At 32.1% G+C, this 16,335-nt stretch overlaps 1 protein-coding gene and 2 long non-coding RNA genes across 6 annotated transcripts in view; 2 read left to right on the top strand and 1 right to left on the bottom strand.

Annotated features, from left to right (window-relative positions):
- LOC116419329 overlaps positions 1-14,961 on the top strand; it is a 149,030-nt gene extending 134,069 nt beyond the window's left edge. The window contains exons 4-5 of one of the 4 annotated variants that reach the window (XR_004229603.1): positions 4,143-4,275; positions 14,665-14,954. This is a non-coding gene — a long non-coding RNA (uncharacterized LOC116419329). Of the gene's footprint in view, positions 1-4,142; positions 4,276-14,664 lie in introns of all 4 variants that reach the window. The other 3 variants (XR_004229601.1, XR_004229602.1, XR_004229600.1) reach the window with 3 other exon arrangements.
- SEMA3A (semaphorin 3A) overlaps positions 1-16,335 on the bottom strand; it is a 288,184-nt gene that overhangs the window by 95,099 nt on the left and 176,750 nt on the right. The window contains exons 5-6 of the mRNA XM_023504732.2: positions 15,321-15,414; positions 4,824-4,943 (exon numbers count right to left, since the gene is read on the bottom strand). Coding sequence (XP_023360500.1) covers positions 4,824-4,943; positions 15,321-15,414 — 214 coding nt within the window. The remainder of the gene's footprint in view (positions 1-4,823; positions 4,944-15,320; positions 15,415-16,335) is intronic.
- LOC116419330 overlaps positions 15,431-16,335 on the top strand; it is a 55,564-nt gene continuing 54,659 nt past the window's right edge. The window contains exon 1 of the long non-coding RNA XR_004229604.1: positions 15,431-16,201. This is a non-coding gene — a long non-coding RNA (uncharacterized LOC116419330). The remainder of the gene's footprint in view (positions 16,202-16,335) is intronic.

Here is a 16,335-nt window from a genome sequence, read left to right as displayed (position 1 = left end):
CAAAGTTTGACAGTTTTGTGACTCTTAATTGAGAGTGCCCTGAAGAGCTGTCCATCTGTAATAGAAGAAGGAGTTTCCTACATTGATGATGAATTCACAGATCTTGATAACATTTTTAAAAGTATATATTTATTATGATTCTCTCCAGAACCATCAATTTGTGAGAATTACCCTTTGACGACTTCCTCATCCACTGTTTTTTTGGTTTCTCATCTTTCTTTATTGCTTTATCTTTTTCTGGCTTTACTGCATATTGACTTTTAAATACACATTTCTTTATGAATCATGTTGGAAGAGAAAAATTCAGAACAAAACATGTGAGAAGAAAAAAACCCAGAAAAAAAGAGATGAACATTCAATCTCCACAGTTCTCTTTCTGGATGCAAAAGAAACTGCATGTTTATGGGGAAGGTTTTCCTGATTTCTGCCTCTCCTTTGTATACCATTCAATTTTCTAGGAGTATTTTAAAATATCTTATTAGACTTTCCTTGATTCATATTTTTTTCTTTTGATTCTAAATAAGTTATCCATTCCTTAATTAGTTTCAGCTCCAAAGTTATTTTTTTAGCTTCATAGACTAAAAACATAACCTTACAATATGGAAAGGAAATGTTTTTTCTACATTAAGAAATGACAAAGATTGATTATATATTTCTCAAGTTATTTTGTTGCATTGCCTATAAAGAAATATTCCCTCTCAAAATGGTGCCATCAATAAGAATATTATTTTCATTTCTAAGATAGATATATGTAATCTAGATCTGTGTCCCTCCCTCTCTCCCTCTCTCTCTTTCCTTCCCTCCCTCCCTCCCCTCCCTTTTCTCCTTCCCATATACACAAACACAATCACACACAGAGAAATATATATATATATATTTTTTTCCTGATAGACTAAACTTTATTTCAACTAAGATAGGCTAAAGCACTCTTTTTCTTTGGCTGAACATGGAAAACAAGTCTAGGAAAGATGAAGTAAAGGAAATTAATGTTTTGGTAAAGGTCGGACTGTTTGAGAAAAAAAGGATATTTGTAGGTGACACAAAAATGATTAGTTGTTTGAGAATAAAAAGACTCCATAGTTTCATTTTATTGTATATTTTTTAATAGAATATGCAAGGGATGGTATGTGTTTTTTGTCTAAGGTAAAGGACTACCTGAATGAATTACATGAAAATAAACAAAAGAAAAACTATTGAATCTTGTTTTAGAAAATTGATATTAAAAACTATTTCAAACCAACAGGCTCATTTACTTCTGATTTCAATTGAGAAGGACATCCTGAATCCATTTAATTTCTTAGGTTCTTGATATCCTAGATAAATTGTATGCTATCATAATATCAAACGGTATATATGTAACTATTCATTTAGTATCCAAGGCCATCTTATGACAGTTTGTAATCTATAATAAAGGGGACAGCGCACTGTAACTGCCAGAAAATACAATATAAATGCCATAAGAGGATTGTGTCCTTGTTTCCTGTCTGAAAGCCTGTGAAATTTAAGAGGGTATTTCTTTATTATTATTGAATGTTCACTCAGTTCCTATAACACTCAACTGCTTATGTAACCATAAAATAAGGATTATGAAGGGCTTTGTCTCCAGGGTACTGAAACACGCAACTAACTGGTTTAAAATACTAAGCCACAGACATGATGAGAAAATCAAGAGGTCTAACAGTTACAAAAAAAAAAAAAATTCCAACTTATTTCTAAAATGTTTAATTTAACATTCCTCTTTAACCTATAGTAGCCATAACTGGTGAATCTATACTATCAGGTCTTCTTTTCTTACATTATTTTTCATCCCTTATTACATATATCTAAAGAACAACTGCCAAAGTATTTGTCTATTATTGTATTTTTAAAATTAGAAGTTAGGGTAAAAAGATTCATAGACCTCATGTGGTCTAATTAATTAGTTTATCTTACTCCAAATATAAATTCCCCTTCTCTATAATCTTCAGAGCATCTATCTATTTAGTATCCGTAAGTAGAAAGAAGTTTGAATTTAGGGACACCTTTTACAAGCCCCAGAATGTAATCGTATTTCAAAAGAAACAAATAAAAAACAAGATAACAGACCAGAGAACAAATGTTTTCTATCTTGTTCCAAGGAGGCCTTTATGGTAGAAACCAAAGTAAAAAAAGAGGACCAAGAAAACAGTGAATACCAATAATGTTGAGCATAATATCTCTCTCTTAGGACTTAGAAAATCCCTTCTTACAAGATGATTTTCTATTTTTAGCTATTTGATGAAAATTACAATTGTTGACAATGTAGTTAGAGTAATAGGCCTAGAATGATGATTTGGGACTAAGGAGAGCTCCATATTGCTTAAAATCTGATTTCTAAAACATTTTAAATTCTACTGTACCAGATTTGTTTTCACTTTAGTGGGAAGGAAACTATTAAACTATATTTGAAATAGCCCAACTTTTTGCTGCAAAGGAGAGGAACTGATTTAGAGAAATTAAAATGTCATATTCCAAATTAAATGTCATAGCCCTGAAGACCAATAATTAAAAAAAAAAAAAAACCTTTTAAGATAGTGTTTAGGGTCTGGAAGTTCTGATGGTTATGCAGTGTAGTCTTATTTCACAAAAGTCATTCATTGTATGCAAGAATGCATAAACATCATGTCTCTAATTTTATTCCAGAATGGTATTTAATTTCGGGTAGTTTATGATTCCCAGTCCCTTGGTCCTATCATATACGTGACTATGTCCTCAATCTTAAAACAGTCCTAGTTTCTGCATCCTGTCAGATGTAACTTCTCTGCTAATTTGGGAAAATCAGTTCTCACATTTTGTGCTGAGAGACTGATAACTGAATTCCCATTGGAATTACACATTTTCAGAGATGAAGTACAGAACTGTGGACAATGGCTGTGTTTTCCCATAGTGTAAATTCTTTAGATTCAGCTGTCATCATGCAAGTCTGCAGTACAAAAGCAGCTTCCAGTCGATGACTTGGCTTTATTTCTCCAAGGTCATACAAATTTAATGGGTGCTTTATTCTTTTCAATATCTAAACCTATTATAATCAGGCCTTATTTCTCAAGGACACTGAAAAACTTTCATGACCTTCAGAGGTGACATTAGCTTAGAGTCTGCTTCTGAGATATGTGTGTCTGTATACATTTAAATAAATAAAATAAATCTATATTTATATGAATATATATCATTATATATATTTTTCCTTCCATGCTAATAACATTAACTATGAATGACATAGAATTTGCTATTTCTCCATAAGCACTTTTAATAGGACATCTTAAATGAAGGTGGAATTATGTTAACAATTTATGAATCACAGTTACTTCAGTGAAAGTATAACTGAAATAAGGGTAGCGCCAATGTCAAAGGTCTAAGTTTAAAGGAAGGACAGCATGTGCAAAAATTTGCACTCTAGGCTTAAAGATTACAGAACCTAGATTCATGGCCCTATTCCATTTTCTGTGTGACTTCATTTGTAACAGTGCATAAGCAAAAAATGGACCTAGTTATGTCTCACCATCTAATTCTATTATATAGACATAATTCATAATGAAAAGCACTCATGAAATGTAAATGGAAACAAATATAAATATACACTTTTTACTTCTGTTTCATGGCAGCTTAAAATATTTCTAATCTTTCTTAGACATAATTGCTTTGTACATCTTACCCCTTTTTTAAAAATTCTATTATCTATTATTTGTTACTTTAGACTAAACCACTGTGCAGTCTGTTGTAAAAGACCTAATGCAAAGAAAAAAGGAAGTCTAATTTCTAGTTCCAGTTCTGATAGGATTTACGGAAACTTTGGGAATGTAGATTTTCTGCACTCCAACTTTCTAAGGAAAATTCAAGGAGACAAAACATGGAATATTATGTATGAGGGACAGAAGATTAGATAGCTTGTCTGGCATATAATGGAGCATAATTGAGAGCAATAACTATAAAGACATGCGAGGCTGGATAAGGAAGGCTTTTCAGTTCTACAATATTTGTATTTTATCCTAAAATCAAGAGCCACTGGAACAAATTTATTCTTAATGCTTAATATCTAGTCATATTCCTTAAGTTATCTTGTAGTAGGAACAATATCCTCACTCCCTCTCATAAGCATATTAGGCTATTTTATTTTTCTTCAAAAGGTATTTACATCTTTTGGAGACTTGGCTGGTGCAAGAGAATAAAGACTCAGAACACTAATATCTGCATACAAACTGAACATAAAACAGACACAAAGAATTCTGGAAGGACTTGGAGAATTAACAGTTGTGATAGGTAAATAAGTCAAGAAAGCTTTGCTCCACTATACCAACTCAAAGTGTCATCAAGGCCTGCTCTTGTGGAATATCTTTCTCCTGCTATGGCTAAGTAAACTGACTTTTGTCACCTGCTAAGTCGCCAATGAATGTCTCACATATGAAAACGGCCTAAGTCAGGCCCAGTTCAGGACCTTCCTTACCTTTGTCTTTTTATTTTTCTTCAAAGCATGATTTTTTTCTTGACATGAAGAAAATTCTTTATGAACCCACTGTCTTACAGCATGAACTTTTCCTGAATCTTTTATCTCTCTTACATTTTTTTTGCTCAGTTTATTTATACTCCCTAATCATGAAACCAAAATTACTAAGTATTCACTAATGTTCATTAAAATATAAGCCAATATTTCACCCTCAATATAAAAGAAACTTAACTGTTCAACATGCAAAGTCATTGACATCAAAGCTTATATCTAGTTTTAAACTAATCAGTTTTTCAGATATGGATTGGTCAATTTTAAGATGTCATATCAAAGTTTTCATGTTTCTATTATATATTTTACCTACCATTTAGCCACCTGGAATCATGCTGTTCTGTCCTAATTGGATGGTGGTGTCCAAGAGTTCTGAAAATGGCAAAGTCTCGTCCCATAAAATCAGCTGCAGTGCCAGAGTATAATTCTCCATCTATTGAGTGACAGAACATAACAATGAATATATTCTTTCACATCATTCTTATGGCTAAATATTTCAAACTGATATTGTTTGAGAATAAAAAAGAAAGTAGTCCACAAAATTTGTTATACTTGATAATTTTCTTTCCTATATGAAATCCATAGTTTTAAATCTTTCAACAAGTTTTCATCCATGTTTTGCTGTTGCATTTACCTGTGGACTTGCCAAATAAAACCATACTATAAAATTTCACTAAGCATACATAACTGGAATGAAGGCCAATTTGAATTATCAAAAATGATAGATTGTTTAAGAAAATTATATTTCATTACTTACAAATAACAGAAAAGTAAAATGAACTAAATTAATATCGCCATGTAGCAGTGCTTTGGGATTTACATAGATCAATAAGCATAATTTGAAATTAATACATTGTTCATATGTACATGGAAAGGCAGAATGACAAAGTGGATTGGAAATCAAGTACACCTGGGTACAACTACTGTTTCTGATACATACTATCTGTATGACCATAGGAAAGTACCTTAACCTCTAAGTGCTCTGGGAAACTGAGACCAATAGTTGTAGGGCTGTTAAACTTATTTGATAAAGGGAGTTTTCTCATCTTGGATTTCTCTATACCAAAGAAACCACACATCCAGACCCTATTTATTCTCTCTGTCTCTTTGTCTCTGTCTCTATCTGTCTGTCTGTCTGTCTCTCTCTCCTTCCCTCTGAATAGGGACACACAGACGAACATGTATGTATGAATGTACATATATATGTTTTTGAAATAATTGCTTTGTTACTTAAAAGTTTTGCTAATTAGATTAAATAGTTGTCTTAATCTTAAAACTGAGTTTAACAAGTACTTTTTACATATGAATAAGAAAGATATGACACATTTATCTATTTCATATATGAGGGACTCTAAATTAATGAGAATTTGTTTTAGTTAAAATTTAATTTCTCCTTTGTCTATCATTTTGTATGACTTTATCTTCTCTGAATTTTTCAGTACACAGGATAAGTCCTGTGTCTTGATGTGTCAGCAGATAATATTTTTGGCAATATGTATTGATTAGATTGAGTACAATAAAATGAGCATTTCTATAACATAGTACAATAAAAAAAGATGATGAATGAAATAAATGAATGAATGAAATGTCACTACAACTCTATTATTTCCCTACCCTAGAGATGGCTACACAAATTAGACACAAACATGCATATATGTATATATGTAAAAATCACTCCATATGTACTTCTATTTATCAGTTCTTTCTACTAGATAGTGTATTTTTTAAAAGACAATTTTATAGTACCCAATAAAGCAAGGAATCCTTTAGAAGTTGAGATAATTTTTTTCCCCTAATAGTATCCTTGTTTTTTTTTTAAATTGTATTCTGAAAGTATCTTACAGATGGTAACATACAATTGAATGTTAAGTTAAAAAAATTAGTGCCAGTACAATGTAATTGGAAAGAACAACAAGATACAAACAATCAAAATTGAAGGCTGAAAAATTAGAATAACCAAGTTTGGTTCTAAAAAAGAGATATGAGAAGGCATCCTGTTCTGAGAAGTTGAGGTAATTCTGACATTTAATTATATGAATGATGGGAATTCTAGGCTACAATAATGGATGAGCCACAAACAACAAACATTTGTTGAATAGATAAATAAATAAATGGGAATTACATGATTGAAATTAATATGATTTGGGTTATTCTTTTTCAGAACATATATTACTACCTATAGTAGGCAGTTTAAGATATACATACTTTTTTTCCCCAAATATTCTACTATCATTATATTGAAAGTTAAAATGTTATGGAATTTTTGTAAATGACATACTTATTTTTAGATATTTCCATTATTTATTTATTTATTTTGTTGTATATATTATATAACACATACTATTTATATTTATCAGATAATATATTTTGCTATTTTAGTTAATAGGATAAAGATTCATAATTATTAGTATTGTTTTTAATAATTGTTAAAGAAATTAACTATATACTGTCCTATTAATCTAAAAAATTATATAGTTAGGAATTTAATTGAGGAAATATACTAGACATCTGATTTATTTTACAATCATCCATATTTACTTCTTCATCCTTAACTTACACAGTAATTATTCCTAATATGCTAGACTTTTTCCCAGATTTCCAACCCAAACCATTTCTCTTGCTAGGAAATAGATCTTATAATCTATCTGGATCATATTAGCTTGGAAGAATCTATATGAATTAGAGAAATGCCCAGTGAGAGCAATTTTTCCATCTCTGCATATCTTTGTCTTGAGAATGAAAAGATTTCATCTTGGGAAAATATGCATAATGGCCTGACATTTTGTTGGATTATTGCACAAAAAGTATCTATAATAATGTTTAGGAACTTCAAAATATAAAACCAAAAAGCCACAGTAATAATATCAATATTTAAAAAAATTAAACCACCCATCAAGTTCAAATTTCTGAGCAGATTCAATGGTAATATACTATAAAATAGTATCCTGAAAGACCACCATGCAAAGAAAGAATTCTGTGTTAAAAGTGCACTGATGTTATAAAGAGACCCACCAATTGGTTTCAAAGGAAACTATGCAGTCAAATATTTCGTCTCCTGGATATTAAACCACTATTTATATTTCTATATTGTTCCTTCCTATTGGATGGTATTTTATGCACCCTTCCTTTAAAAAGAACTGGCTCTCTAGATACAAAAAAGGGATGTGTATTTTAAAATTTTAGGTGAAAGATTTTTCTTGTCTGTTTGAATATGAACTTATATTTTAAACATGTTCTTTAAGTCATGGGCATTGTATCTTAGTAAAGTAGTGCAACCCTCATATAGAGCTAGGTTGGGGCCTGCATTGTGGTTCTCAATCTCATGAAATTCTTACTGGGAATACCTTGAGAAGCTCAGTTCTGTAGCCCATGTTTTGTTTGTTCTTTTTACCAGGGAATCTCTAGGAAAGGTTCAACTCCTTAGCCCATGGAGCTTTTGATGGCTAAGACCAAGAGTCCCCAAAACAGGATGCCATTTATTAAAAATAATAATAAAAAACATGATTGTGGAGGATATTATGGAGGATAAGGATAAGGATAAGGATAATTATGGAGGATAAGGAAGTCACAGATGTGAGAAAAATTGAAAAAGATCATAGGAAAGTTTAAAAAATACATATAGCAGATAGAATTTGGTCTTTTTCTAATAGTACTTTTAAGCTAATTGAAAGTGGGGAGCATGTCCTCATGTAATAGTTTCTCTTTTCTATCATTCACTTTATTTCGAGGAGAAAATAATAGTGAAAAGTATTATGTAAAATATATTTAGCAGAGCTAAATCCTTGTACTCTTGGTAAAGGTTCAAATGCTTCTCTTCACTAATTTAACCTCATTTTTTTCATCATTCCTCCCAAGTAAGCAGAGAAAAATCAATACAACTTAAGAATATAACAAGGATGAGTTTAATTACTTCTTTGACAAAAGGCAAAGTGATATTTCAGAGAGAGAGAGAGAGAGAGAGAGAGAGAGCAAGTTTAAGAGACAGAGACACAGAGAGAGAGAGAGAGAGGGAGAGAGAGAGAGAGACAGACAGACAGACAGACAGAAGGGGTGAGAGAAGGGAAGAGGAAGGAGAAAAAAAGAGAGAGAGAGAAGAAGAGACAGGGAGAGAGAGAGAGAGGAAGAGAAAGGGAGAGAGAGGGAGAGAAAAAGAGAGCGAGAGGGAGCACAAAGACATTCATACACAGAGACAGAGACAGAGAGAGAGTGGGAGAGGGAAGCAGGGAGGAAGGGAGGGAGGGAGAGAGCATGCTCAGAAGAGCTATTGTTTTGATTTATAATTTTTAAAATGTTAACAAACTAAGTGAATGAATTAAATGCTAAGGGAAAGCGAGAATGTAACTTTGGATGTCTCCAACCATATAGAAAACTATTTCATTCCATAGTAATGCTCCTTTAGGAAGGTGTTTATGTGTAGCAATGAAGGGTGAGGCCAATAATGGAATTGTTTTTACTGCTCTCAAGGGTGCATCATTCCACTGCTGACCTTCAATTATATTCAATAAATGCTGAATTTCCCCAGATCTTGGCTTTGCTTTCCTATTTAGGTTTCTGTCATTGGAGGTCTGTGTGTGTGTGTGTGTGCAAACACACACATTTTGGAGGGTACAAGGAGAGTCAGGAGGATTATTTGCTGGGAGAGATTCCGTTCAGGAATATGATTCCTTCAGAGTCGGGGTGGTCTCCTTATAATAATAATAACTTCAAATTTTTGTGCAACTTTCAATCTTCCAATCTGCCTTCCTCAAAATAATTCTGGGGGAAGATGGGGTTACAATATTTGATGTGAATATTATTATTTCTATTTACAAGTAGGGAAACTGAGACACAGAGGAATAATGTGATTGACTTAAAGGCACAGAATAATTGTTAAATGCAAACCCCAGATTCTGATCTTTCAAACTCATAGTCAAGTTTTCCTTTTACAGCATTATAATGTTTTCATAAGCATGGGTAATGGTATTACATTCATTTAGTTATCTGAATATTTAATTGCTGTAGGCCCATTAACCAAAATTTTGATTCTATCTTTTCAAGTACTTTACATTACAAAGCAAAATAGCCCACAAGATAGTTATAGCCATTGTAACAAAACATAGATAACATATTTATCTTTTCAGACTAGACTAGACTAGACAAGAAATAATTAAATAGCACTGTCTCACTATTTTGACTTTATATTTAATTAATTCTTGATTGAGATGTTAGCTAGTTTAATCAATTTAATTCATGAATATTTTTGTTAGTGTTAGATTAGTTATTAATAGAAATGTCTTAGATACCATTTTTAATTCACCTGAAATGGAATTTATTTCAATTGTGATGTATAAGAACTAATTTATATTTGTATATAGATGCCAAATACTGTTAACAATTATTTATATTATTTTGATCTTATGTATGTGTGTTTGTATGTATATATGCATACACATATATGCATATACACATACATCACAAATATATACTAATACATACATACATATATATATGTATATGAGTTGTTCCAAAAGTAGTCTTAGTGAAATTTTAAGCACTAAGATTTGGGAACATCCGTGTGTGTGTATGTGTGTGTGTGTGTGTGTGTGTGTGTGTGTGTGTAGTCTCCAATAGAAGCCAAAAACCATTTTTTAAAAATCTTAGCTCATTAACTTAGGGCACAGGAAGTGGTATGTGGGAGAAAACCAGTTGCAGATACTCTGTCCAGTAACAGCCTTTTACTTCCTCACTACAGAAAACCCTCTGTGGAGAGTCTGGTATAACAAAAACAAATAAATGGGTCCAAAATAAATTGGTGCTGACATCCATACCGAACTTGAAATACCATATACTAACTGCCAAAAGAAAGAAGTTACCATTTGAATGTGACTCTATTTTTTTCTCCTTGAAAGCTGAGTCTCTAAGGGAAGTTTCCTTTACTCAACTAAACAAAGAAGACAGTTCAATGAACTCTAAGAGCATTTTCAACATGTTTGAGATACCAAGGCACATATTAAACAAAGGTCACATATATTCTGGATTTTCTTTACACAACTCAATGTAAAATAAAAAATGTGGCTTAGATCAGTTAGAGTGTTGGATTACCATTCCTTAGATGGGTGAGGTGAGGGAAAATAGAGGACAAAGAAAACATAACTTGCTGATGTTTCAAAATTAGTGTTGCAGGTGAAAAATGTTAGATTGAGGCAGACCAAAAAAAAATACCTATGACCAGTACCTATTTTAGAGCCTAAAATTGCTATCATTCAAAGTAAATCCCATTTGAAGGTAACACAGCAGTTAAAAAGGGGTAAAGTATGTGAATTAAAATGTAAAGATGTATGTCTTATGCATGAAAATGTATATGGATATATATGAGTGTATATTATGTGTATACATATAGATATATACATACTTAGAGCAATTTTATGACTTACCTATTCTCTACCTGGATCAAGGAAAGGACTCAGCTAAAAAGTGAAAATTGGGTTTGCATATCATTCTAGTATTTAATACTTTCCTTATTCCATCTCCTATATGTTCCAACTAAATTAAATGACTGCAGAAGGGCTGGATTGGAGCCTTTTCCCTCCAACCCTCTGGAGCACTAAACCCACACTCAGACCACTTCCAATGCAACATGTGGCTCAGAGTTAAATGACTTATACCCTATGGTGGCTACTCAATGCCCTTATTGGTGTCTGAATATTAACAGGATCTCTAAAAGAGAGTGAACCACCCTTTGCTTCTTTCTCCTTATCTCTTTTCCTAACTGACCTGAGTCTAGTATTATTTTAAGCATGTACATCAGGAGTTTGTGCTTTAATCTAATCCTCCTATGCCTTTAATTTCTCATATAGCTTTGTTCATGTTGAATATAAACTGGAAATATCTTCTCCTTCCTACTTTACACCAGCAGAATTTCTATCCATTCAATAAAGACCCACTCTTACATTAAACCTTCCATGATCTATCCCCCTTGATAATGATCTTTTCCTCTAGACCTCACATAATACACTGTTTTGCATTTCTCCAAGGCCCTCATTATATGTTGTTATGTGGTAATTACTGTGTTTGTGTTGTAATTTTCATTAGACTATAAGATCCAGGAGGGAAAGTTCTTAATTCCCTTTACCACCTAAAAGAGATGTATGCATAGTAAGTATTAGTAAATGTTTTTAAATGTTGTTGAATGAAATTTTAGATAGCAATCTTCAGTCACTTACAATTGATTTCAATGCTGGATCTCACATAGACACTATTTCTAAATGATTAGTACTAAAAAAGGAAGGAAAAATGGAAGGAAGGGAGGAAGGAAGGAAAGGAGGAAAGAAGGGAGGGAGAGGGAAAAAAGAGAAAAAGGGAAAAGGAGAAGAGAGAGAGAGGAGAGAGGAAACAAGAGAGGAGAGAGAGAAGGAAAAGGAAAGGGAGATAGAAAGGGAGAAGGTAAAGTGCTTGTTAGCTGTTCAATTAATTGTATAGATGTAAAGTGATTGTTAACTATGGAGGAAATACTTTGTTTTGCTTCTTGAAAGTATAGCTGCATTCTCTTCACAGCTGGGATTTATTCAGAGCAGAGTAGCAATTGCTACCTTTAATAAATAAGTTTTAAAGAAAATAATGAAAAATGTTTGCAGGTGGGTACAATAAGAAACATGTTTCTAAAAATACTGGAACAATTTAATAATGATGAAATTTCTTTTATAACACTACTGAACTCTATCAAAAGAGACTATGGAAAATGAAGGACACTTGACATATTTTTGAGGTTTCATTTAAGCGGACACATATAACTCAGGCCCATAATAATAGCTACTCATAATCATTAAGGAACCTGGGCATCTCTTCAGAGTATCAGTTAACAATTATAGTTGGGATAACCATGTTTTCTTTCACATCTAGAGAAGTCTGAAAGTAGTTTGGTGATTGTGTTAGTGATGAAGAATTGGAACTGGAATATTTTCAAGAGTAATCCAGAACTTGCTAAGCAGACAGTTTCACGTAATCAGAACTTTGGCCACTCTTTTGCTAAGGGACAACATCATCACTCCTCTAAAAACTTAGCCTTGTACACTGTTCTCAGGGAGATCTGCATAGCCTGCTTCATGAAGGTAGCCTATGTTTGATAGCACTAGAAACCTTTTCTTTTTTAGGGACAACTAATTGTTGCATATACGAAGACGAACATGACAGTTTTGAAACTGATGTAGTATTTGATGTAGCATCCATCTATAAAAGAGGTTCCTTTAAGCTACTGAGTATTGTTTTTATTGCTGCTCGAGTTATTGCCAAAAACAACCCAACAGGGATTAAATGTACCACAAGAGGAAGAATTATAAGTTTGTATGTAGCATAGCTATATACGAAAATAAAGAAAATATCTACAATAAAGGGAGTTGCAGCATTTGAAGTAAAAAGGGGTTGTGAGCATTTTCAACAATTTTGCCATCTTGATGTAGTTTGTTCCTAGCTATTCATTTGATTGAAAGATCATTTTTATTCTACTTTAAGTGAAATCATAGATTTGGATCGAGAAGGGGGACTATCTCATTTAATCCCCTTATTTTATAGATGAGGAAACTGAGGAATAGAAAAATTAGTGACATTTCTAAAGTTGCACATTATAATTAGTAAAAGAAGTAAGATTTGAACTCAGGTTTTTTATTAGTGCTGCATATTAAAATAGCTTTCATTAGTATTTACTTAAGGTCCAGGTCCTCATTTAGAACCTGACTGATTAGTGTTTTTAACGCAGATGCCCTTCCATTAACACCTTGAAATTTTAGTGCCCACTTTATTCTTCTTTCACATTACTACAGATTTTCCAAGATTAGATTAAATTTTTTGTTGGTTTTTTAATAAAACCAACTCTTAGTTTTATTGATTAATTCAAGAGTTTTTTTTTTTACTTTCAATTTTACTAATCTCCCTTTTTATTTTTAGCATTTCAAGTTTGGTATTTGATTGGGGGGATTTTATTTGTTTTTTTCAAGCTTTTTTTAGTTGTGAGGCCAATTTATCAATCTTCTCTTTCTCTTCTCTATTTTATGCAAGTAAGCATCTAGAAATTTAAAATTTCCCCTTATTACTGCTTTAGCTGCATCCCACAGATTTTGGTATGTAAAAGAAGCCAAAATCATGAAGTTTAAAATTCTGTGTTGACTTTGTGTGTTTGCATGCCATATGCACATCACCATGCCTACTTGTCAACATCCTCTTTCAACTTCATATTAAAGCTCATGATCCTATAAAGTCCGATGGAGAAGCATATAAAAGATTCAAATTGCTTGAAGCACTAATTTGTATATCATCTTAATTTAAGAATAAACCTTCTCTTTATTTGTACATTTTGAATAAATGCAGGCTACAAGTTTGAACAAGGTAAAACTCTTCCCCTTTGGCTGACTATGTTTTAAAATTTTTATTGTGTGCCCTCAAGGAAGTCATCTGAGTGGAATCATTAGGCCTGATGCGAATAAGAAAATTATAAGCTTGCTATGTTTGTTGCATTCCTCCATGACTAACCTTCTGCTAAACTGCAGCATAAATGGAACAAAACTGATTAGTAAAGGAAGCCCTAAAATTGCATGTAGTTGAGGAGTAATAGAGAATATAATTCTTGCAGAAGAAGTTTTATTCATCATAGGGCATGAATTGGTGAATTCTGAAAACACATCTTAATACTTGTTTAAGGTGCCAATCAATACAACTACAATTAGTTAGGATCATTTGTTTTCAGTCAAAAAGTGAATTGTAAAGCACAAAAGAATGGAAGCAAATCATTTTTGTGAAGCCTTTACAATTTAGAGGGGAAATAAATTGTACTTTCATTTTGAAGTATTTTAAATTTTTATGTTTATCATGATATTGTTTTTATTAATTTTTTCATAAAATAATTAATTCTTTCAATGATGAAGTAAAGAATTCCAGGTAATTTTGCAAAGCTTATTCAGCAAATTGTAGGCAAGAACAGAATTAGAATTCAGAATCCTTTATGATTTGATCAATCTCTTGGTATTTGCCCACCAGCAGAATAATGAAAAACTGTCAGATCATGAATTTTGAGATGAAATTACGCCTTCGGATAGAAAAAATTGAAACTTCTATCATATCCCAATCAAGATTACATCTGTCTCCTTTTCTCTCTCTAACCCTATGTCTCTTCTCCCAATAACAAGGTTGGCAGCTTGAAAAACATAAAGAATGGCAGAAGAGAGAATTGAAGAGGAAGATTTCAATGATGTCATAGAAGTTTTTCATCTGAAAAAATGGAGAAGTGAAGCCACTAAACAATATAAGAACTATAAGGCTTTGTTTTTGGCTTTTCGTTTTTTCTGCAAATTTTAAGGTCAATGAAATAGGTTAGCTTGATCAAAAACTATATTAAACAGGATGATTTGGGGGACCATTCTTCTGGTAGGCATGTTATGCAAACTGAGCCTCACTTTTGTATGGGTTTTTTGAAATTCATTGTGTAATTGTAAAAAAAAAAAAATAGAAAAAAAATCTTAAAGTACTCAACAATATGTAGAGATAAGGGAAGACTTTTTAGGCACTGATAAATCATTTCCAAGTCAATTAAAAGGCTATAAGTTTGATAGCCCCTAACAATAAAAAGCAAGATTTCATATTTTATCCCTATTCTCAAAACATTTAAACAGATCAGATTTGATTGATATACTCCTGAAAAGATTTCAAGATTAAAAAAAGTATAACCTTGGTAAAGGGGGGAAAAAAGAATAAGCAACCTAGTAGTGATCTACAGAAAATGTTTTTTTTTTTTTTTTTTTTTTTTTTTTTTTTTTTTTTTTCTCATTTATTGTTGACTACGCACCTATTAAAAGAGATGCTGTCAGCAGTTTGGGGTCATATGGACTCTTTCCACGGCCATTTTCAAAATGTGAATCCTCCAGCTTAAAAATGTTGTCCTGTTGGTGAAAAAAGGATTATATTTATTTAAGGGAAGGAGTATTTCTCATATCAGTTCAAATATTCTTTAAGAGAGAATGAGAATTTATGTCTAATTGCAAGGGAAATATTTGTGAATTCTGCATAATTAGAACACTAAATTAGAAATAACTCTTCCTAAAGCCAATAGTTTCCTGTGTTGGGGGGTGGGTGGGGAAGTTCTCTTCATTAACATCACTATACAGATATGCACACTTGAAAATCTGTGTTAACAAAAAATACATATGCATAATTTCTATTTAGCTCTGCAGTTCTGATGAAAGAAAAAAAGTAGAACATAAAAATTCAAGAGATGCTTTACTTGATTGCTTGCATACATCATTCACCTCCTTTACCAGCTTACATTGTACAAGGCCATATATAGGCATTTTGTACTAATGGAACCCCATAAATAGTTATTAGGTACATAAAAATGTAAGTAACTGGAGGAGGGGACTTCCAGCTGGGGTCTGGACTTGTCTAAATGTTGCTTGCTTTTAAATACTCCAATGTGTTTACAATCATAACATTGTAATATATAGTAATCTGGTTCTATATAAGTATAAATTCTTTTCCATGAAGTATTAATTTGGGTGGTCAGATGATCTTAGATTCAGCTGTGAAAAGGACACCTTAGAAATCATTTAATCTAATCATCTTATTTTCTAGATAAAGAAGCTGAGGACCTGAAAGGTTAAGTAATTATCCAAAGTCACATATGCAGAAATAGCAGAGCCAGTACTGAACACAAGTGCATTGACTCCAAAGGTAACCTTGTTCTTGGACACTAAACAAAATCATTCATTAAGCAGACCAAAAAAAAAAAAAAAAAAAAGGAATTATACCACAGTAGCTCTAAAGAGTAATTATTAAGTGAGAATAAAAAGAGATTCAAATGATCT

Source organism: Sarcophilus harrisii, chromosome 5 (genome assembly GCF_902635505.1).
Source record: "Sarcophilus harrisii chromosome 5, mSarHar1.11, whole genome shotgun sequence".
NCBI lineage: Eukaryota > Metazoa > Chordata > Mammalia > Dasyuromorphia > Dasyuridae > Sarcophilus > Sarcophilus harrisii.
Note: the sequence above shows the minus strand (reverse complement) of the source record. Positions and strands in the feature narration are given on the sequence as shown.